This window comes from Cydia fagiglandana, chromosome 1 (assembly GCF_963556715.1).
Source record: "Cydia fagiglandana chromosome 1, ilCydFagi1.1, whole genome shotgun sequence".
Lineage (NCBI taxonomy): Eukaryota > Metazoa > Arthropoda > Insecta > Lepidoptera > Tortricidae > Cydia > Cydia fagiglandana.
This window is the reverse complement of record NC_085932.1, coordinates 15093479-15118949: the sequence shown is the minus strand read 5'-3', so window position 1 is coordinate 15118949 and position 25471 is coordinate 15093479. Positions and strand designations below refer to the sequence as shown.

Genomic DNA, 25471 nt, shown 5'->3' with positions numbered 1-25471 from the left:
TTTTTAACAACACGCCTGCAATATATTTTCTGCTAATAAAATAAAATTTTATTCTCGGAGGCCTATTCGAGTCCTTAGGTTAGGGCACGTCGTGTGTCGGATAGATGGTAGGCAGACCACATCACATGTCGTTCTGGTGAGTCAGATATACAAATACCTAGACATACACTCTTAAAGCTATATATAACAACGGTCACCAATAGAAGATGCAGATACTTGTTGAAACGCTCGTCCTCAGATCCAATATTGATTTTACTAACAAATACTACATTTAGGCTCAATATCGTCGCCTCCCTGAAACCGCGGGGTTGCGAACTGCAGCGCAGCCATAATTGTGTTTTTAGTTTTAAGATATATTTTGTAACAATATGTATGCTAGTTTTAAGGTATTTATCTATGGGCGAATAGTTGCCTGAAAATAAATGTTTTCATTCATTCAATCAATATTAGACTAGTAATAAATAAATAACAAATAAGTATACATTTAATATCCAAGTCTGTTGACATTTCCGAATTTCCCCACAGATTTTTGTAATAGAAGAAAGAAGTTTCGTTTTCCCAAGGCGGCGTATCGGGTTTCATTTGTGGCAGATATTGTAGTTAATAAGTTCGAGAAAATCCTAAGTGGACCGTATGTTATACTTTCTGAGAAATGTAAAAGAATATTCGCAACGCGTGTAATACTTACCTTCTGAGTGTAAATACGAGTAATATTATCTACTTTACTTAAATGTAAATTTCTTTGAGCTTTAGTTTCTTTACCAGCATTAATTTTTAAGTGCTGTGTTGTGTATCTGAATTTACTAACAAGGAAGGGTACCCAACTTAACTGTCCGACTCCGATTTGATCTATTTTGATATATGTTATAGAGTAGTCTAAAATAGCGGACACGTATTTTTATTTCGCTGCCCAAACTCAACCTGTTAGGAGAAAATGGCCTTCAAAGTACTGAAAACTGACCAAACCTTCTAATTTCTGAGAAGAGATTTGTTCAAAAAAATTGATAATTAATTACTGGTTTCGTTATATGTTGGAGAACATGAATAAAGAATGGGGACGTGTTTTGTCATTTCACCACAAACTCTTTTTTTATATAAAAATATATTTATATAAATATATTTATATAAAACTCATTTTTTATATTAAAATATATTTATATAAATATATTTTTATATAAAAAATGAGTTTGTGGTTATAAAATGAGTTATTCATGTTCTCCAACATATAACGAAACCAGTAATTAATTATCAATTTTTTTGAACAAATCTCTTCTCAGAAATTTGGGGGGGGGGAATTTTGGGGTTTGGTCAATTTTCAGTACTTTGAAGGCCATTTTCTCCTAACAGGTTGAGTTTGGGCAGCTAAAAAAAATACGTATCCGTTATTTTAGACTACTCTATAACATATATCAAAATAAATCAAATCGGAGTCTGACAGTTGGGTACCCTTCCTTGTAAGACACATCTGATACATAATATTATAATTCTGACAAACCAAACTTCTCATCATACAATAACCGTATGCACCATAGAAACACCGTAACGTGTATCACGAATATTGCAGACAATTATAAGTACGAATGGACGTCACGGAAATGATTTGTCATTGTAAGCAAAATTTCTACACGATATTCTCAAAATTATTGTTTTTCAGTGACATCGAACACATTTATCCACTCCTGTGGTATTTTTCAGTGAAGTCGTGGTTATAGGTACATACATTTAATCGTGGTAAGGTAAATATAAATAGACAGTTTAATTCTAAGAATAAATAATCTGCTAGGCATTCGTTTTTTACAAAATCACGGTGCATATTAAAATGCGACTGATTATTAATTAATGTCTAATGATATAAGCTCCATTAAACTCATTGGTGCAAGCTTGGATTCAAAACCGCGACCGGACCTCCATTAGTTAGAAAGTACCACTCCGTACATGAAAACTCTCAATGTTGAAACTGAGTTTATACTTAATGATGATTATTTACTTATCATTACTTAACGCGTATAATTGATATGCCTAATAAGACCACGGTTCAGATAAAATTGTCTTTATATTAATATAGAGAAACAAGAAATATGTTTTAGTTCATGTTACGTGAAAATCATAAATGTATAATAGGGACGAATTTCTGAACAAGATGACCTAGATTCCTGCATGATAAAGAATCTGTGTAAACAACACCGTACTTAATTATGGTACTTGTACCTATCTGATGTGAAACAGATAAATATAAGTATTTATCTGTCAATGTAAACCAGCTACGTTAACGTAACGTTATACACGGTGGCTAAAAAATAACTGCCTTCCCGTTGCCAGGGAGATTTTGGGATTATACTGAGCAACTTTTACTATGGGACCAACCCCGAAATCGTGAAAAATAAAATTGGCTGTTTCATATATTTTGGCTGGTCCATTTTCTACGGACGGGTAATTTTTTTTTCGCGTTTTCGGGGTTGGTCCCATAGTAAAGGTTGCTTAGTATAATCCCAAAATCTCTCTGGCAACGGGAATGCATTTATTCTTTAGCCACCCTGTATATTACATAACATATTTATTGCAGAACTGTGTCATTAAAATAACGAAAGATACCTACAAATTATTTACTTAACTTGAATATAAAAACAGAAAAAGAATCAATGTTATACTCAGGAATATTCTTTTGATTCTCTATTGAATTTAATTCTTTAATATGTCACAAACAAGGAATTTGATTTCTATGCCACTTTTTACTTTGTCTCATTGACAATAATATGAAATCCCTATCGCCTTACCACACACATTTGGTGCACATATTATTAACATAAACATATATCTTTGTTTCGAAACGACTATGACGAATAATTGACTGCAAAACAAATCGTTCAATATTATTGAAGATCTATCAACATAAACAAGGCAATGAAAAACAAAATCTAACCTCAAAATGTACAATAAAATAGCATCTAACTGGTACCTCATTGTTCTAGAAAAACTACGATGCCACACGCCATACTCGCACTTGTTTGCCATCACGCTATCACTGATAAACGCATACATATCGCTTGATAACAGCTTATCAAGAGCACTATCAGACTCGATCAACAACCGCGGAGAACTACAAGTGGATACTGGCGTACCACATTTATACCGGCACGGCCTTACAATTTAAAATGGACTTTATGTACATTGATATAAGAATGAATGTAGATTTATTTTCTTACGAATCGTGGGTAGTTCGCTTTCTACCCACAGAAGTGTCAATGTCCAACGAATCAATACCTAGTGGGTTTATTGCTGTTATAACGTAAAAAGAAGGTACCTGAATATTTATTACGTTAAAAATAAAATGGACAGATGGGCCAAAATAGCGACCGAATGGGCACATCACCCGAGGCAGAGGCAGACCAAAAATGAGATGGCGAAACGACCAGACTCATTTTGTGGCGATTGGCGGGAGCATGCACAAAGCCGTGACGAGTGGCGAGAGACAGGGGAGGCCTTTGCCCAGCAGTGGGACACAATATAAGCTATAAAAAAAAATAGCAGTCGCATTATATCCAGAAAACCTTCACTTATTTAATTTTGTCTGATTTTTAATACTGCGGCAAAAATAAATATCGTTGTCGTACTTAATTTAATACAACAAGGTAATAGGAACTTGCCTTTTTTCCAAATCTCTTGGGTTATCTCGACTTAGAATCAAAAGGACTATTGATTGAAATGGAGAATGGGTTTTCCAAAAAAAAGTAAACAGTATAGGTATTTTTTTCTGATAATGCTACTTTTTTTCATTGTGACTGACATCTGTATAGAATGCTCGTATATGTGGATATTGTGGATATAAAGATGATTCAGTATTGTAGGTACGAGTATAATATCAGTTTAAATAAGTCTTAATCAAAAAAAATATTTTTGATACAAGCTCAATTTAGATTTTTGTTTTGATTTTTGGTATTGCTGACTGTACTTTTTTTCCACCTATAATATTTATTTATTTATAGATAGACGGACAGCGGAGTCTTAGTAATGGGGTCCCGTTTTTACCCTTTGGGTACGGAATCCTAAAAAGCGTGCGAGTCGTGATCATGTGTGTGATTTTCTTAAGTAATATTATCATAGTCTTAGTGTAGCTGTGCTTGTTATTATGAGTATGCTAGAATTTTATATCTTCTCTGTAAGTTCTAATATAGGTAGGACGTGCTTCTATCCTAGTTTGGGGCGGTAACAAGTACTAATCCACCACACACAAACTTTGGTGTTAGTCGCACGAGCGCTAGCGAGGGCGACATAGGAGAAAAGGATATGGGGTGCGCTAAACTTTTCTCTTTGATGAAAAAAAAAACTTGCTTGTGTGCTTATACATAGAAAACAAACATTTTTCCAGTCGTGCTTTCTGATGAGAATGATCCACTTATGAACAGAAAGACAGGGTTGTTTTCAATCCCTATACATCTACTTCATTTACTTACTATAAGACCATTATCAAAATAAATATTAAATACAGGGTGATCAATCCATATGGGTCAGTACGGATAAGTCAGAAACTATGAGATATAGCGAAATCTGTTCTTAGGAACCATGGCTTTGATTTTAGATTTAATAATAATGGCATTCAATTTTTTTAATCTCTCATACTTACATAACCGGGAATTGACATAACCGTATGAGAGTTTAAAAAAAGTTTGAATGTCATTATTATTAAATCTAAACTCGACGCCATGGTTCCTACGAACAGATTTCGCTATCTCTAATAGTTTCTGACTTCTCCATATTGACCCATTTGAATTAATGGCCCTGTATATTATAGATTTCATTTCTGGTCCTTATCTCTATTACTCTAATCTGCAATTCCTAGGTATACATCCCGGTTGACGGCACGTAGTTCTTGTTTTCAATGAAATGTAGCATTGATAGCGACGATTGTTTATTAAGCAGATTTTGCTGTACAGTCGCCATCACATATATCGGAGCGGCCAAGGTGTTCACAATATCTGAACAAGCACTCTAACACCTTGACAGATTAACATTGTACAGATTAACCTCCTTATTCATAAACGCGCTACAAACCTCAATTAGCTAATAATCGGGTGTCCTTATCTGTCATTTTGACTTATGTATTTGTAAGAATGGGATAAAAGATAATTTAACTAAATCAGGCCCGTAAAATTTTATGAACAAGGGGGGTTACGCGTAATTTTATTCACTTGTATTTTCTCGGAAACCTTCGTAAGTATTTTGCCATGCCACTTCAATCAACCTCAGAACTTTTTGAACCGAGACTGACTGAAATAGCTTCCACCCCACATAACTATCAATATTTTATTGGAACTATCGGTTAAAGGGTTAAAAACCTGGTAGGTGGTGACTAGTGACCCCTGCGCTCCTCACGATAACGGTTAACGTTATTATCTCCCCGCAACACGCGCCTGACTGTACATTTGACAGGCTGACTCACCCGGTGTTTGCCGTGGACGATTCATGAGCAAACATTGGATTAGGAGTTAGGTACGGGTCAGGACGAGGACGCTCTATTATATTGTTAGATAATGCAAGTAAAGCTGACGCTTTTTAGACCCGGTTGATAATATCTGGAATAAAGTGTGGGGCTGAAGTTAAAAGTAGAAATCGCTTGTAATAATCTCAAAAGATTTTTTTTCATAGTACTTATATCGATTTTTTATTTTTATACTAGGCAGTTTTAAAGCAACATGAATCTCACATATTATTCAACTAACTATAAACTTTGCACGGTTTGCATTTAATATAATATATCTCGTCCGATCGTCCGATAATATCTATCGTCATCGCTTAACACCTCATCATCAGCGCCGACTATTAATTAGACCTTTCTAGTTTCGGGTTTTTGGTCATTTTACTTAAAATCAAGTAACAAACAGTTCCTTTACATTTTAAAGGGTGCTTTTTGATCTCACATAATAGACAATTTACGAACACACTTGTATTTAGTTTTTGGTCGCACTTTTGAAGTTTGACAGTCGTTCTTTGTCATCTTAATTCTCTGGCAAAAACGAATTTCGCGAACGCTTATAACTGCTACCTTCGTAAAGTAGCACTTTCTGAGCAACTGTATTGAATACTATTACTCCACAACACTAAAGACTTCGTCTTCCCATCAATGTATATTCGCCAGCAGAAAAATATTTTTTATTTTTTTATTTTTCTGCTCAGACTCACTCACTAGACTCACACTAGACTCACACTAGACTCACACTAACTACACACACTACACTACACACTAGATTCAGACTAGAGAGTAGACTCAGTTTTAGAATTTTTCATGCAATCCTAAAAAAATACACGTCTATCATATGAAAACTGACAATGCAAAGAGATTCAAATTATGCATTTGGAGTCGAACGTCTTGCTCGTGAGTGCAAATAAACAAAGTAACTCTTCTATGGAACTTCAGGACGTAATTTGATTATTTGACCTCACTCCTATGTCATCAAGAGCAAAGCAATGGACATTCCAATCTTACTACGAATACTACGTACACGGGATGACCGTGTACGAGTATTTCACGCTAATATGAGTTTCGTAATCGAAAGCTTCATGTCCCGGGTTGCTGTGAGGTGAAATATCAAAAGTTGATGCCCTGAGAAGACTATGCCACCATGTTGTCTGCATTTGACAGATAATCACAAGTTTATCGGTATATCTTGAAAGATAGTCAGGTAATTAACCAGGCAGCCTTACCGGTAGAAGATTACCGGTATATGACGTAGTTTCGTATATCGTGATTCAAACTCTAATTATAAAACGATATCTCTTTATCATCATTCTAGTGCTGTTTCGGCTTGTTTGCCGGGGCTTATTAGTCTGGACTCCCACTCCGGCCCACTTGGTAACTAAATCCAAAGTCTATAGAAGCACACTACTAAAAACTGTTTAAAATTAGTGTCAATAACAGCGATTAAGTAATAAATAGTATGGCATAAAACGGTTAATTAATGTATTTAAATCTCAATGACCCGTAACGAAAGGGCGCCTTACAATTTGCACACACATTTACATTATGTATGTATAGCGGTTTAGAATACTTTTGTCCTTTTTTCTTCGTCTCGTATAAAAAATAGGGCAATGTTATCAATTTACATATTAAAATAATATTAGTATTGAAAAACACACTAAATGAAAATGAGGCTGGTCTTCAAATCAGAGTAGCGTCACAACCACAAGTGACGTCACAACATGACATCACGCAAACATCACCAATATTACCATCACCGCATTTTGGACTCACGCTCGACTATCCCACCTGACATATATTATATCTTATCTTATCTGATACTATTCGTAAATATAGGTACCGGGGCGCCACAGCGTTTCTATCGAAATAGTTACATTTGATCGTTATAACTTAAAACACTCAATATCGATAATAACAGGGGTCGCCTAATACGAAAATTTATATTACACTTTGTATTGAGTGTAGATTTTAGTGTGTCATAGGTATGTTAATAAATAAAAAAATGTACAAAATTGGCTATGAGTAAATTTGCCCTAGGTATCTTTATCAAAGCGACAGAAACACAGCAATGTGAGCACACCATGGTTAAGACTCTAGTTATAAGTAGGTTAAAAGTTTAAAATGATAATAGAATTTTCATTTTATTTTAGAAAACTGGTGATTTCAATATAACCGAGATTGCATGACTCGCATATTTGACGACTTCTCACGCGATTCAGTTTATTCATTATGAAAACTTATAAAGATTTACACGATTCAGTAACTTTTACAATTATTTAAACAAACAATGTTTATGTAATATATACAGGGTGCCGAGTCAAGCCACGGTGCTGGTGGTGGTTTAGTAAAATTTATATAATATATTCAGACTATTCAACGGCTATGATTGTGTTACTTGCACTTGCACCATTCCACTAAACCGGGGTTAACCGGCTAAACCGTTAACCAAGTGTCAAATAGTACTTGTAACCATGGTAGCTCCAGGTTTAACCGGTTAACCCCGGGTTAGTGCAATGGTGCAAGTGGCGCTTAAGGGTTAAAAGTAACGTTTAAAGCGTGAGCATCCACCAGTGACAGGTTCTCAATGGCGAGCGCGTTTCTATGTATTCACGATCCTTGAAGTCGATTAGGTATCCATCACGCACAGCTTCGTTACCTCGCTCATCTCTAATGCATGCTCACCTGAATAATGAATCCTTAGAACTTTTCTAGGGTGACTGTTATTGTCCATTACATAGCAATTGGCCACTCTTAGCAATATGACTTCTATTGGCTTGTTTCTTTTTGATTTGTTAGGAGTGGCCAATTACTTTGTAGTGGCCAATAATTATAGCAGTCATGCTACACAGGTATGCCTGATGATGCGGATTAAATATAACCTTTTAAACAAAACTTAACCATCCAAAAAAGTAAATGCCCAATGCTCGCCTAGGCATATCAGTACCTATTCTTATTGACCTAGTACTAGGTAGATAATAATTATATTGGGTTCTAATGGTTTTCTTTGCCCAAATAATACTTAAATATTTTATATCTAAAAAGGCACTCACCAAATTGGGGTTCAATAGTAAGTAGGTAACAATTCGAGATCGAGAAAATCACTGACAGTGAAAAACAAATTAAGGTAAGGTGCTGGTGCTCTTGGCCTCCTAATGCTTAATTTAATAGCGAACCTACTTAGTAATTAAGCAATCTGTACAAGTACAAGCATTGTCACTTACTTGGGCTTAGAGTAGGGTGCAGAGGGCGAGGACGCCTTGTGGTTTCGGTTGGGGTGCGAATGTCGGTTCGCGTTAGTGTCGAGGCCGCCGCCCGGCGAGATCTTGCCCGCCAGCGCGTTTAGTGAATGCAGCATTGCGGGCGGCGGCCGCTTTGGTCCAAGCAGCCTGGTCACCCTGAAGACTTCACCACGTTTGCCGATACCTCGCTTGCCTCGGGCCGCCACGACGCCTTATCAACTGATAAGAGGCGCGGGGGCACTCCCGCCCCCCGCCTCATCGCAACCTGACACTCTCACAACACTCACACTGATTCACTTTTTTTTAAATGTTCACAACGTGAAAACGATGGGGTTATCGTCCTGTCCGATTTAAGCATGTTTGGGACATCTTTTCATTTCCTTAGATTACTTTTTAACACTTTTAATCACTGTTAAACTGCGAAATATGATGGATTAGATAGGAACACAATCTTAAGGTTGTTTACCTTTGTCTAAGCGTTGCGATATTCCAGACTAAACTTACAAACTACGTAGATATTTGTAGTAAAAGTACCATCACGCTCCGCCACTGTTGCGCCATTTTGGGTCCTAGCTAAATTGGTTGTTCAATACTTGCGCTATAAAATTTCCAATTTAGCAAGAACCCTAAATTGCATAACAATCCCGTGTGGGCACTGTACCTATAGGTACTTTAAAAAGTAAGCAACCTATAATAAGAAGTACGTAAGAAGCAAGAAGAAGCATTGTAAAATATGAATTGCTTGTTCTGTATATTCGTAATTATTATTCACTTATTGGAATATAGGCACAGAATAAATAATAGTATTAGGTACAGAAGACTCACTCTCTACAAAACGCGTCTGTCGCGATCAGCACAGATATGGCCGCTAGGTGGCGACAGCGCCACGCGCGGCTTATGGCAAACCCCAAAATTGGGGTCGAACGAATGTACTTTTAGCTAACTGTAGCGAACGACGAAATCGCGGAGTGAGCCACGCCTGATATAGGTTAATAGGTATCGAAACCTCCATAAATTTCATTAGGAGCATTCATAAACATCAACAGAGAAAAAACGCCTTAAGGAAAGTATCAGCAATATGTTTTAGGCCAGCGCGGATAGCAATACTTCCGCCGCAGGCGTTTGATTTAGGGCTTTACGATAACTTATACACGCCGTACGCCCATGGTAAGCTGATAGGTAGGGTAAACATACGCTTTTAGGCCAATGTTTATTTATAAACAAGCAAAGAATATTGTTATTTATTACTAACATTGCAACCCTTTATCAGTATTTTTATATATTTGCCCTAGGTAATTTACACAAACAGAAAATAAAAATGGAAACGAACACCTCATTAATGCTTGGCGCTGGTCCAGAAGTCTAAGTACGTATAACTATATAAACTTACATACATATTATAATGTCTGTAGAAGTTCGGTAATATACTGTCATGTTACTTAAGCGCAGTTCGCTTTGCTCAGTAGAGGTTCCAATTTCTTTTGCAGCCATTTGCTTTTCGAATTCATTATGTATTTTATTGAGAGTATAGTTAAATGATTGAAGAAAAGTAAGTTAGGATTAATTTTATAAATTTTGCGAGGTACCTACCAAGTTCAGATTTTTTCAACGAATTTACTTGCCTATCTCATAAACCATTAGTTAGAAGGCATGAAATACAACAGCATAAGTATAAACTATTGTAGTGAGTGTGCTACGCTTCACCCACACACATGCATAGCCTGCTCAAACATATAAAGCGGCTGTTAGTGTTATTTAAGTCAGAATATATTCGTATTTCAACACCAACTGTTGTATCATTAACGTCCATATCAGATGGCGATCCTGGCAGGGTCGCCATGTAGTGTTGCATGTTCAATGAAACTATGTACTTGCTTGGAGTAACATAGTTCTATAATGTCTTGAATAACATAATGTAGCTTATACAGGTTTAAACTGTATAAGCTATATTATGTTATTCAAGACATTATAGAACTATGTTACATTATAGAACGCTTAGCGCGCACACTACCTAACTTACACTATAAGTATAAAAGCAAGGGTTACCAAAACACGTTTAGGAGAAGTCACGTTAATTGTAAATTATATAAGCTGCTAACAAAGTTACCAACATTTTTACAGCTGATAGTAATCGGTTTCTGGAGTATATTTAATAATTATGGCACTAGAAACTTCATAACAGGGAGAACGCTTTTTCTATAACTCCCACTAAACCTGCGTGCAATTCCACATTTACTGAGAGAGTGTGATGAAAAATATATTGTCTGTTAAATGCACATGATGATTATTTTAAGATAGAATTTCAATTTTTGTCTGTATTAAATAAAGAAATATATGACAAGATTTCTTTATTTCTATTTAAATTTAATTTTAATGTAAAGTACCATCTCTTAAAATATCGGTAACTAAGTAATGTGTTTGCACCTTATACACCTTTGTTTTATTTAAATTAGAGTTAGTTAATTACCTACCTGGTACTATGAAAAATATAATCCTGAAAAATGCAAGAAATACTGCATTTTTTCTTCCCCCTGCTTCTTTAGAATATTACCTTCCTATATTCAAATATGCGCAATATTTTCAGTAGGAACCGATTAATAGTATTTACTCCTCCGTTATTATTGGACTAGCATTTTTAGAACATGAAATGCTAATGTAGCGCTCTGTGTGTCTATATTTATAAAAAAATGCTTCATGTTAAATCCGACTCCTCGATTCAGTTATCATAATAAGGCACTTATTACTGTGGGAGGCACGCCAACAGCGCTGTTACTGAGCCAAATATTTATGTGTTTATTTGTATTCATTATATATTACTTTCTTGGAATCTGTGCCCTGGGCGGTTAAGCAGGCTGTTATTTTTTTACATGGTATTCGTAAGCTTCGATTCCAGAACGTGTTTTATTGGACCAACTTGTCAGAATTATCCACCCAAGTGACACAACACAGCAAATGATTGTAGGTCTATTTATTTATTTAAACTTTATTGCACAATAGGTAGTTAAATGAAGTGTACAAATGGCGGACTTAATGCCAGAAGGCATTCTCTACCAGTCAACCATGGGCTAAACCGAAAGATCTAGGTTGGTGCAGGCGCAGAATATTGTTTAAATAAATTTGGAACAGAAAAAAAACACTAAACTATAATATAATATATGACATTATAAATAAATAAGGAATATGATACATAGGTAAATAAAGGTTAAGCGCTTACGAAAACAATGACATTATGAGCTCGTACATAGCATTCCTTTCGTGTTTACTCTTAATCTGCACTTGAATAAAGTTTTAATAACTTATTGCGGAATTATTTATTTCCTCTGCCACAAATAAATACTCACGATCTTTCAGCTCTGATTCAACGGAAATTCATTTCATGTCGCATTAACGTCGGGCGAAATAAAATTCCATACATTTCGCTCCAAGCATGCCTGCAGGGGTGCAGGCCCCATTCGTGACTTTGACGATTTGGCGTGTTCAATAAAAAAACCTGCCAATTTATGTTCACGAATAGGCACTGCGGACGATTTGCGCTCTAGCCACAATTCTTTCGGTCTCCTTCGTTCAGTAATAAAATGCGGAGGGATCGATTACCATAATGCTGTTAGCAGATTTTTTCGTCGTCTTTAGTTTGCCGAACTTGATGGGTTGACGGTTGTTTGACCTTCGAGGTAGCGTGTAGGGTGGTAATTGAAAAAATATTGTTCCTATAAAATCTTCAACTAGTTCAACTACTTACTTAGGTATACGATATTCAGATACGGGAAAAAGAACAACTTCGTAAATTGCCACCAGGGCCACTTGCACCATCCCACTAAACCGGGGTTAACTGGTTAAACTCCAGGTTGAGCCGGTTAACCCTGGGTTAGTGAATGGTGCAAGAAGTGGCCTTTAAGACGAAAATAACATAGTCGTCGCCTTTTTGACAACAAAAGATAAGTTCTATTTTTGTTATATATCGCCGTGAGAGCTATCTCTAGGTGCGTATATAGTTAGGTGCTCGCCGTTTGTTTTGCTGAATAGCCTTTGCTCCGTATATGCCAGGAGCGCTATTACTATCTATCAGCGACGAAGGACAAAGACGCACAAGCCGAGACGGGGAAAGATAGTGTACAAGACGGCGTAAACTTGTGCAATCTACGTCAGAACTAGCCGGACACAATGTAAGTAAATAGGTACTTAAGTACCCACTTGTTCAGACAAGAAAATCAAAACATAAATGTTAACCTTGATTTCCAAAAAAATATCCCACATGTCAACCCGCTTGGTATATACTCGTAGCTTAGCGCAAACATTACTCCATTGGTAATATATAAGAATATAAGCTACTTATTAGCAAATGTGATGAACAAAATCTATACCAGTCAGTTAAAAATAGCTGCACGCAAAAAACGATGAAATCAATGAAGAACAAATGAGCTTGGCTCTGTTAACTTTCAATTACAGAGTGCTGTATAATTTCCGGCCACAGTGAAGCTGCGTTAAATAAAAACACAAACACAAGTCCTTGTTTGATTACGAGTGGTTCAGCGTTTTCGTGCTGAAAGTAGGTTGTACTAACGTAACAAGTTATATACAAGGGACGGACTCAATATAGTATGGAATAATAGCTCGCTCGCTTTGCCACCTTAAACGTCATTAGAAGATTAAAAATATAGACGGTACAAACAAGGGACTATATCAGGCTCCGCAACCGCCTACTACCAACACTTTAAGTAAATACTTTCAGAGGTTGAAGACTGAAAATATTTCAACGATTGAATTAGATTTAGTTGGAGATTAATGCCTTAAATCACTTTCAATTGCACGAACGTACAATAAAACCATCGTGAATAAAAATATTGCCTGTTGTTACAGATTTCAAAAGAAATTAATTATAAACGTGGAACTTGGGCGGGTTGGATTAAAACTTTTAAAGGTTCAAATATGATTTGTTTATGGACCGTTCAGGTGGGTTTAAATATATGATATTAAAGTTAACTGTGAATTAAATTTGTATGTTTAGCTTAAATCGTCATTCAAAGGTTCCTTGGACATCGGTCGCGTATCGTGCCTGCATAGGGTAGTATATTGAAATTTAAATGCACTTATTTACAATACAATGCATTAGGTACTTATCACCAACGAAAATCATTGCATCATTAAATAAATCAGAAACAGCCCTCTATAAGGATTCCAGAGTTTCACAGTATACTCCTAACGTCAGCAGCGCTTGTAAATTAAATACCTACATCTCAATGCACAAACCTAACTTAAAACCACGACGAGCTATTAAAGCAAACCCAGCCGTTGCTCTTGATGCTTGTTTGAAGCAATTATTTACACTATACTCTTTCCTAGAGTTGGGTCAGTACAAAGTCGTTGAGAGGCAAAGTTGGCCGTGCCAAGTGGAGCATGCCGTGAAGCTGAGCTTTAGGATAGAATTAAATGCTACAGAAGCGACTTTATTCTAAAGCGATCTAAGAAATAGTAATAATTATAGCTTAGATTGTACACTTTGTACAGTCAGAGGCAGACGAAGCTACGTGGTCAAGGTAATCAAAATAATTTACACATCCTCTGTTTAGATCTGTTGGGATCGTTTTAGATGCCCGTTCGGCTACTTCTGATGCTGACTACCTATGTCAATATTAATGAAATGCTTAACCTACGTATAAGTAAGCAAACGGTATTAATAAAGCTAGTCAGCATGTGAATGAAAGTGAAACACACCGAACAACATGATTTCAATGTAATCTTAATTAATTACACATAACTTAAGGAGCATTTTAAAGGATAGTCACTAGAATTCAGATTGTACTGATGATACATGAAATTAACTTTACACTCTCTTACTTAATTAGCCGTAGTAATCGTCATAAGTTTAATTACCGGGTGCTGTGCACATCCCCTCCACCATTTCTGGTGACAACGGTAAAAAAACGCTCCGAAAGCATAATTACGCCTTATCCGGTAAATTTAACTCGACGTTGTAAAACTGAGCTCGGACACTGGCTTTGTAAACCGACCGTCCTCCTAGTGGGGAATTTCATTAATTTTCATTCGTCCAACTTTGGCCTGTTCCTCTTCAGCAGTTATTTTGTTTTGAATTTCAACATTTCAAAGTCGCGTAAGGCTGCTTTCACTCGACGAGTTTTTGAAAGGCTGTGATTTCTCTTCTCTTCATTGAAATATACAGTCAAGAGCAATGAAACTTTGTTTGTTTGAAGTGTAGTTGGTAGAAAAATATATACGGGTAAAAACAAATGGAAGGCAGCCTGTTCTACAACCTATTTAACTCCTTAAAATAATCAGGATACTCGAACTAATTAAAAACAGGAACTATTGCAATAGAAATATTCAATGTTTGATGTTTAACGAATAAGCGTCCATTGTTTTCGGCTTGTAAAATTCATTCAAAACCAGCGATGCTTATTTGCATAGTTCCGATTAATCCAATTCAGTAAATATCAATAGACTAAAACTATTGTCCTTTAATACTGGCTATTGGTTAGGGAGGCGAGGTAGCTAAATGGCGTAATTCAACGGCGCCGTCGAGACCTATCAAAATCGAAAGATAAAATAATTTCGAAAAGAAAAGCTCGTATGGCAAAAACCATTTTAGCGGTGGGTTTGGCGTGTACGGTTTTTCAAAAATGTTAAAAAAAACAGTTACTTGGGCATTCTCGAGCGCGTCAGATATTCATACTACGTATGCCCCGAGTGCCTCTGATAACAACGGTATACTAATCTGCCGGTTTGCGTGGTGGGGGTAGGCATATAAAGTAGTCAAAAATGCAAAAAAAAAAAATTTACTCGGGCGCGTCAGATTTTCGGAAGGGGTGTTAAGTAGGCCCCAAGGAAGCTTCCTTTAAAAAAACTGACGATTTCGGCGTGACGATAAGTTACGATGAATTTTTGAAAATGCAAAAAAAAAAAAGTTTTTTTGAAATACTCGAGCGCGTCAGATTTTCATAGGGGAGGTTTATCTCGGTATCCTGAAAGCATATTTTTTTAATCTGACAAAAATGTTGGTGGGTTCTCTTAATCTGACCGATTTTATGATGCTTCAAGTCAAAAAGTTTTAACTTTGGACAAAAATGTAAAGAGACCTTTTTTGTATAAAATAAAATTACATTTTTTGTTTATTTAAACTTTTTTTTTGTAAAATGTATCGTTCTCGACTTATATGCCGCAACGCGTTCTTAGGAAGACGAAATGGCTCCTCCACACTTCCGGTCATGCGGAAACCGGCAGATTTTGTATTTTTAGTAAGTTTTAGATTATATTCTTCAAAATAAAAAATAAAAAAATCGCGCTCGAGAATACCGGATTAACGTTTTTTTTTTACAAGTTCGCGACCCTATAACTCGGCGGCGTCAAGGACTTATCGTCAGATTAGTTAAATTTAGTCTTTAAACACTAAAATCAACCCCCAATATCTTAATCTGACGCGCTCGAGTATTTCAGACTATCCATTTTTTTTTACTAATCTGATCGTCTATCCTAGGCGCGCGTCACTACATATAGAGCTAAATACTTTACAAGGTTGTTCTATTAGGTCTAAGGTATCTCTCATATCTTAAACTGCCACGCTCGAGTATTGCAAAAAATTCCCCTATTCGCCTCCCTAACTATATCTACTCGTACTTATCTATAATTTGACTGAAATGAATAAAACTAATATTAAATACATTGTGTATGTTAGTCTGTAAGGTATTTGTAATATGGGCCTTGTTGCTTGAATTAAATTTCTAAATAAATAAATTAATTTCTTCGTGGAATGGAAAAACGAAGTAGGTATTGTTTTTATTTACTTACATTAGAATTAAATATTCGAGTTAATTAACAATTAATATACACGTATTAGAATATAGTGAAGACTTGACATATTACATGACAAAGTATAAAAATATTTTTTTAATATTTAAGATGCGAGACATACCTATTATATTTTTGAATAAATTATATGGAGGTTCTCAATTTTATTTAGCTTCTTGCTATACCTATGCTGTCAGGGCCTACTACCTATTACCTACACTAAATTAAACGTGCTACTAGTATGTTGCCACTTTAAGAAAGAGTAGGTAATTTAATAAAAAAACCGGCCAAGTGCGAGTCGGACTCGCACACGAAGGGTTCCGTACCATTATCTAAAAAAACGGTCACCCATCCAAGTACTGACCCCACCCGACGTTGCTTAACTTCGGTCAAAAATGACGTTTGTTGTATGGGAGCCCCACTTAAATCTTTATTTTATTATGTTTTTAGTATTTGTTGTTATAGCGGCAACAGAAATACGTCAACTGTGAAAATATCAGCTGTCTAGCTATCACGGTTCGTGAGATACAGCCTGGTGACGGACGGACGGACGGACGGACGGACAGCGGAGTCTTAGTAATAGGATCCCGTTTTACCCTTTGGGTACGGAACCCTAAAAACAAAATTTCCTAAAGAAACTCCTATGAAACAAACAAAATTTAAAAAGACATCAACGCGTGCCGACTGAACCTCATTCACTTTGATTACTATACAACACCTTATCTTAAGTACCTACTATTTAAGACTAATGCCTTGAGCATAATAACGAGGACCATCAGCATTCATCAAATCGCGCCGCACCGCGGTCACAACGAGATCGCTTACATAGGACACTTCTATGGGCATCAAAGGATTGATTGAGCCGCCTCGCGCCGCGTCCCGCCGTTTCGCTTCGGGATCGCGCGATGTTCGCCTACATAAGACGCTGCGTAAGCAAGATCCATATTTATTAAAAAACTTTCAACTTTCAAGATTCTTACAGATTCTGTCAAACAACATCCCATTTGACAGTATCTGTCAACAATAATACTTAAGTAATTTTATTTTGTACTTAACCATGACAAAATATGATCTTACACTAAATTTGACAAAAAAACTGTCAAATTTGACAGTTTGACAGATCATGTCAATATACACTGGGACACTATAACATGTCACTTTGTACCAAATATTCCCATACGAAACCCAAAAAGTCGCCCAAAAATATATAAGCACAGCGATCACTGGGGCTGCAAGTGCGTTGCCGGCCCTTAAGATGAGAAATGCAGTCTACAAAAAATTACCCAACATTGACATTTAGTACTAAACTATGACAAAATATAATACTTTACACTAAATTTGACAAAAACGAACAAATTTGACAGTTTGACAGATTATGTCAATATACATTATGCCATGTCACTTTGTACTAAATATTACCATACACATAAATGCATGTATATAAGTAGCGTACACGAAGAGAGGCCTATAGGTCAGCAGTGGGCGACTGAAAGCGAAAATGATGATGATGATGATTACCATATAATTACCTATTCTATTCTATTCAATCATAATATTTAATTAATTTTATTTTGTACTTAACCATGACAAAATATGATCTTACACTAAATTTGACAAAAACTGTCAAATTTGAAAGTTTGACAGATCATGTCAATATACACTGGGACACTGTAACATGTCCCTTTGTACCAAATATTCCCATACGAAACCCAAAAACTCGCCCAAAAATACATACGCACAGCGATCACTGGGGCTGCAAGTGCGTTGCCGGCCCTTAAGATGAGAAATGCAGTCTACAAAAAATTACCCAACATTGACATTTAGTACTAAACTATGACAAAATATAATACTCTACACTAAATTTGACAAAAAAAAAACAAATTTGACAGTTTGACAGATTATGTCAATATACATTATGCCATGTCACTTTGTACTAAATATTACCATACACATAAATGCATGTATATAAGTGGCGTACACGAAGAGAGGCCTATAGGTCAGCAGTGGGCGACTGAAAGCGAAAATGATGATGATGATGATTACCATATAATTACCTATTCTATTCTATTCTATTCTATTCAATAATAATATTTAAGTAATTTTATTTTGTACTTAACCATGACAAAATATGATCTTACACTAAATTTGACAAAAACAGTCAAATTTGACAGTTTGACAGATCATGTCAATATACACTGGGACACTGTAACATGTCCCTTTGTACCAAATATTCCCATACGAAACCCAAAAACTCGCCCAAAAATACATAAGCACAGCGATCACTGGGGCTGCAAGTGCGTTGCCGGCCCTTAAGATGAGAAATGCAGTCTACAAAAAATTACCCAACATTGACATTTAGTACTAAACTATGACAAAATATAATACTTTACACTAAATATGACAAAAAAAAAATTTGACAGTTTGACAGATTATGTCAATATACATTATGCCATGTCACTTACTAAATATTACCATACACATAAATGCATGTATATAAGTGGCGTACACGAAGAGAGGCCTATACTCAGCAGTGGGCGACTGAAAGCGAAAATGATGATGATGATGATGATGATGATGATGATGATGATGATGATTACCATATAAATCATGACCCGAACTTACCCGAAATTACAAAAAAAAAATTAATCTATGTAAAACGGTCAAGTGCGAGTCGGATTTCAATATATCCATACAAAAAAGTCATCAGCGCCTGATGGAGTTAATAGCAAAGTTTTTTCGTAAATTCGTACCTTCAGAACGATATATCTCGAAAACGGTAAGAGATAAAGCAAAATGGACTTCAGTTTTGAGCTGTCGTTAGTACAAAGTACCAAACGATTAATGCATTTCCGTATACATAGACCTTTTTTGGACAAAAAAAAAATCAAAAAATTAAAAATAAAAATTTGACCCGGGTCTAAAATCTTTATTTTTAGAGCTAGAGAGATGAAAAAAAAACCGTTTCTGTAAAATTTTAATATCTTTTGTTCAACCCCAAATCCAACCATATAGTCTTGTAACTTTAATTTAAAAAAAAATAACTTTGGTCAAAAATCACGTTTGTTGTATGGGAGCCCCATTTAAATCTTTATTTTATTCTGTTTTTAGTATTTGTTGTTATAGCGGCAACAGAAATACATAATCTGTGAAAATTTCAACTGTCTAGCTATCACGGTTCGTGAGATACAGCCTGGTGACAGACGGACGGACGGACGGACGGACGGACAGCGAAGTCTTAGTAATAGGGTCCCGTTTTACCCTTTGGGTACGGAACCCTAAAAAGAGCCGACTTCTCAAAATCTCATCAAGTGCTCGATTTCGCCAAATATTGGGTTTAGAGATCAATTAGAAATACCTATATCAATATCACTATAGATGTAGGTCTATTTATAACATTAATTTTGATTTCTCCAGGGTCTCCTTATTAGATACTGGCTTGGAGACAACGGGCCTGAAACAGCGACTGCCAACTGTGTCATTAAAAAATATACAATATCTCAGATCGGTCCACTAATGTTCGATAAATCCGGAAATACACATAACAACAAGCTAAAGTCCCGTCGAATTGAGAATCTCTGTTTCGAAGTCGGTTAAAAACTACAATGTTCTTCTTGAATAAAAAGCAACACAAACACTTGACATTTTCGTTGTATGCTACAAAAATTATCAACCCAAAAAATACACCGACTTTTTTGAGCGTAAAAATATCTACCAATTAACGCCGCGAGGGAAATAACCCAGTTTCAGTGCTGTACCTACTGATAATTACTTGTTTACTTGCTCGAATCAAACCAATTCCTGTCCTGTAATTGCCTGTCAGACACTCAATGCGTGAAATAATACGACGCTGAGGGCACAACTTTCCCGAAATTACAAAGAGATGTAATTTGTTGGAGATGATAAAATATTCTTAAGCAATAGACGCTTTCTAAAATTATTATATTGGTATTTTGCTTAGTTATCAGGGCCATTAGGGCCACCAGAACCACATTCGTCGCAGTTACCTAATATTAAACTCGTGTCATGTCATAGCAGTGCATTCCCACATTGTCACAATAAACAGAAAACAAAAACAAAAACAAACTTTACAACCAATCGGGCGTGAGTCAATTCAATCAAACGGGCGCGACCTTTCTGTATCAACATTATATCCGTTGCAAGGCAAGACGGGGGCATGGGTAGAGGGTTGCGCGGGTAGCCGGGGGTAACGCTAGCGGCAGGAAAACATTGCGGGTAGGAAATTACGTTTCCGCGGCGAATGTACGCCGGCAGAGGTCGGGTGCTCCTAATTTGTTGAATAATTGCGGAGGCGACGAAGCCAGCGCTGGATCCTTGCCACAGAGTAGCAAAGGGTGTAACAGTAAGACGGGACGGCGCCTTCCAAGTGACCAGTTCCCTAGCAGTCGTACGGGCCGCTTGCGTATACTATACGCTCGCACGTCGTCGTCGTCGTCGTCGTCGTCGTGGCGTCGTGAATTTCCACGGCGCGATGCTGTGAATCTCCACGACGACTCGGCGGCACACGGCGCCGTGAACTCCTGCGGCGCCGTGAATTTTTATTGCGCCGCCGCACCGTTTCACGGCGATGACACCGCGCCGTAGTCATGAGACCATTCGGCTTCACTTTGACAGATGAGCTGTATAGGTACATGACGATTTTTAACGCGGTGTAGATGTTGAATTGAAATATTTTTTTAATTCAAATTGACTAAGAAATACACATATTGTATGCATTTATTAGAATAAACAAAAGCCAAAAACGCCGTCGAGCTGCGTGGCTTACTGCTGCCTGTCACAGTGTGCGCTCGGTATACTTTATGTAGGCAATCTACAGGTTAGGGGGAGGAGGGGGGGATTCTGTTAGGCTCAGGCGATTCCAATCCATGGCGACTCTCTATCAGATTTATCATAAAACCATTTACTAACCGTTACGGGTTTACCGAGATTTTTCTTTTTAATTTGATTGATAGAAAATGAAAGATTTATAAATTATACGCTGTCAAGATTCCATCAACAAAATTTGGTATTTTAGATACACATTTTCGGAAGTATTCATAAAGAAAATTAATTAAATACTTAAATGCTTCTATGCCGTGCATTTATTACATATCGCCTTCCACAGCCGCCCTTCTTCTTTTACAAGATCAATGGGAGATTCATAGTATAAATTTAAAACAAAGTCATCATGAAATAAATTTTAAACTGGAAAAATTTCCTAAAGGTAGGTACAGCAAAAATGGCATCTGTAGTGAAACTTTTTGTCCATTTCCGACCTTTCCCGTCGGAGAGCAAGTCCAATATTTGACTGTCCCATTCGGCTCTTGATCCGGCCGATTGCGTGGTGGACCTTTTGTCATTTACAGCCTATTTCCAATACATTTTAAATTTGTCTTGTATAGTCAGCAGCAATCGTTGCTAAGCGGGTAGGGTGTTCAAAATTATGTTGACGCGTCTTTATTGTTAAGAGAATAAGAGCGCGTCAAGGTAATTTTGAACAACTCGCCCGCTTAGCAACTTCTGCTGCTGACTGTACTTGAATAGTAATAGTAATGTAAAGTACTAAACGACGAAAGATAACGGATGTTATAAGTAAGTAGCTGTTTATATCACAAATTATAAGTATAACAGTGCGTAGAATGTGTTATACTTACTTTAATAAATATTACAAAAGTATAGAAAAGAAATCAATGTAAAAATACTTCTAAGTATTGCTACTGTCGAATGTTTTACAGTTTTTAACTTGTTAGTAGTTATATAGGGTAATTCGCCGGTTTTAGTAACTGGCCGCACTAAACTAAAAATGAATTCTATTCACCTATAAACAGAATTATAGAAATAAGATAAAAATACCTAATTAACAGGATTATACTCTGAGCGCGACGACTAAGCGCTGAGCTAGCCCCTATTTTTTACGTTAGTAAAAGTACTTAATTAGTAGTTTGTCAGAGTTGTATTTAATTAAACGGGAATAATAAAAAAACAGTTTCAAAATAAAAGTTTAAATTGTACTATAACTATAAGTTTTATATAAAAAAAAACCTGCCACAAATGGATTAAAAATTTTAATCTCAAATCTAATGGAAGCTGAACCGAGACGCTGACTTGACCTGACCCCTGCAGACATTCTTTGTCGCGGGCCATTGCAGGTCACTTAAACTCTTGTGTTATAAACCGAGTGGGTACTTAATATACTACAAAGGTGTATGATAAAAGGCACCTGAAGCAAGTACTGTTAGAGTTTTTTTCAACGACCGCAAAAGCATATAGGTCACATATTACGTGATAAAAGTGGGGTAGTAAGATATACTCATGGACAAATTTAGACGAACGCAAAAAACAGGTTAAATTACTGCATTACAGCACCTGATATAATTTCATAATTAGTACCTACAATAGAATAAGAAAACACAAAAGAAATCAAATCAAATGCCACTGAAAAAATTATTCGCGTCCGGGCCAGCTAAGTTTAAGGTGGAAGGCACCGGTTTTTAAACTCGATCTCAAGTCAAACAGCCGAGGTGCTCGGCTAACTGCTTCTCTCGGTTTACACTTAATTAACTAATATTTACATTGGACCGGCGAAACAATTTCAACTTGCACACCTGCTGGCTATATTGCGGCTTGGGAGCTTGCCGTTTCAACAAATTTACGTGATGAAATTTAGGACGTGCCCGTTCTTATATTTGCATACGAGACTTACATAATGTTCACTATGTCCAGGTTGCAGTAGCTTTACAAGAAACTTTATTTACGTAAGTAAGGGATATAATTTGCATGATGATGTCGCAGCTTAGGGAAAATGAAGAGTTAGATGTTTCATTAAGAGTTTAGTGTGCTATCTAATTACCATGTTAACAACCTGGGCAGAACATATTATGTGCTAGATTAGAGGTTTCACCACGCTTCTTTGTGACAGATAGATAACACTTTGAGTTTTATTGGATAACTAAAACGAACATTTTGATTGAATTTAAGTACGTTTAAATAACTTTCCGACTAGGTTTGATAAGTGTCCTGAGAGCGGGCTCCTTTCGGCGCGATTCGGGAAATGAAATAGAGATGCACTAGATAAGATATAGTAAAGATATGTGACGTTCCACGGCAAAAGGTACCATTGCCCCGACTGAATATTGGAGCGGCGTTAACAATAAGCGTAAGCGCCAGCCGCCATAAGGTACCTTTTTCCGTGGAACGTCACATATCTTTACTATTTCATATCTAGTGAATGTCTAACGGCGCGATATCTTAAAGTTCGAATCGCGCAGTTTGTCTTAATATATATAATTTGAAATAGCAAAGTGTGTCGGTACTACGTCGGCTTCATCGCGTGCACTTATTATTTGGCCAGACGTTTCATACATAATGCCGCGTTAAGTTGTTAGTAAGTTAAGGTAACTATTGTATGACAACACAAAAATCTAAGTCATTTGATCTGTTAACGGTCGTGGTAGGTATAACTATGTCAATCAATTAGCATCCACCTACGGTCCTAACGTGCTCCATTGAGTTGCATAGAAATAGACAATTTTCCTTGTAATATGGATGTCTTGAATATCTATAAGTTCGACGTATATTAGAAAATATTATTAAAAGGCCAAAATCCCACAGCTAAAGTGTTTGTTATAATAACAGGTTCGTGTAACCCCATAAGCCATAACACTTATGGCCACGGCACAGTACACTTTACAACACCGTATATTTTCATTGCGGGAGTATCTCGGTATACACCGTTGCGATTTAGCGATACAGTGCTGCAGTTAAGTGTCTTTAAATCGTTGTTTAAACTAAAGTTAGATTCGGCCCGCGGCGACCGGCGACTATGGTTGCGTTTATGTAAATTTGAGCGTTAGTCTAAGCGCAGTTTGAACGAGCTAGCTGGGACTTACATCTTGAGACTGCGCGGAATTTTAAAATGTGTGTCATGCAGTGTTGTTGATAACTGGAATATCCGCTAAAATGCTGCCTTTGTATAAAATCACCCATGTGATAACCGCAAGAAGTCAACATTAACTATTTACATTTACACCTTTCTGATTTTATCAAAGAAAAGCCCTGCCTAAAATAGGAGGTGTGGGTGGTGGGGGCTGCGTTCATAAAAAAAAACATCGCGCGTATTATAGCTTTAATTTAATTCCTTTTCGTTAATATCAAGCAAGATATTAAATATAACCGTATTTTAAATCCCATTAATAATGAAATTTACGAGTAGGTACAAAGTACAAATTCCAGAAAATGGTAAGATATACCTAAAAAAATGTTATCTACTCATGTAGACAATAATTAACAACTTTTGTGTATTTATGTAATAACTTTTAATATATAATAGAAAAGAAGTACCTACCACTAAGAGGACAACAGTTCAATCAGAAAATTAGCTTTTGAAGTAAAAGTGAACTTAACTTTCTATTGAAGAGAGGTGAAGCTAATTGTTGAGTAGACAAAGCATAAAATATTTTAATGTATTCACTAAATCTATTTGTGTATGTATGTACGTAATATATGTATTCAGTAAAGCGACATAAAATCTATCTCAACTCGATCAAAAACGGCAGGTTGGCTGCGGCTAGAATAACAGGGTCTAGTGAGCAAAAACCGCACCTCATTGGACATTGTTCACAGGTTGAGACAAAGTGCCGAGGAAAAGTTGCTTATCCCGCCTCGTTGGAGTCAGGGCTGCCAACTCACTCGCGATCATTGAGCTTTGCTGAGAATTGTTCTTTTTTTGCAAAAAAATTTAATGATTTTCATTGCCCGATTTCGTATCAGAGTGTGAAAATAATGAAGGCTTTGAAAATTATTTACGAAATACAAATCGCACTAAATTTCAACTTTTTTTATTTCAGTAAATACAACCTCATTACTATGAGTTATTTGGCATGACTAGTATGTTAGCAATTAAACTATAACTAAATTAATAAAATTAAGCAGCACCCTAGTTAGTTGGTTAGCCTCATGCCTC

At 36.4% G+C, this 25471-nt stretch overlaps 2 protein-coding genes across 14 annotated transcripts in view; one reads left to right on the top strand and one right to left on the bottom strand.

Moving 5' to 3' along the window:
- The window catches only part of LOC134665706 (CUGBP Elav-like family member 1), a 385067-nt gene that overhangs the window by 147775 nt on the left and 211821 nt on the right, over positions 1 to 25471 (bottom strand). For 2 of the 13 annotated variants that reach the window (XM_063522702.1, XM_063522720.1), the window contains one exon: positions 8695 to 9129. The exons of 8 other annotated variants lie outside the window; for them this stretch is intronic. In XM_063522702.1, coding sequence (XP_063378772.1) covers positions 8695 to 8828 — 134 coding nt within the window. In that variant the 5' untranslated portion in view covers positions 8829 to 9129. Of the gene's footprint in view, positions 1 to 2920; positions 3233 to 8694; positions 9130 to 25471 lie in introns of those variants that run through there. 3 more of the 13 variants (XM_063522726.1, XM_063522733.1, XM_063522709.1) reach the window with 2 other exon arrangements.
- The window catches only part of LOC134665897 (mesoderm induction early response protein 1), a 242434-nt gene that overhangs the window by 193932 nt on the left and 23031 nt on the right, over positions 1 to 25471 (top strand). The window lies entirely within an intron of this gene.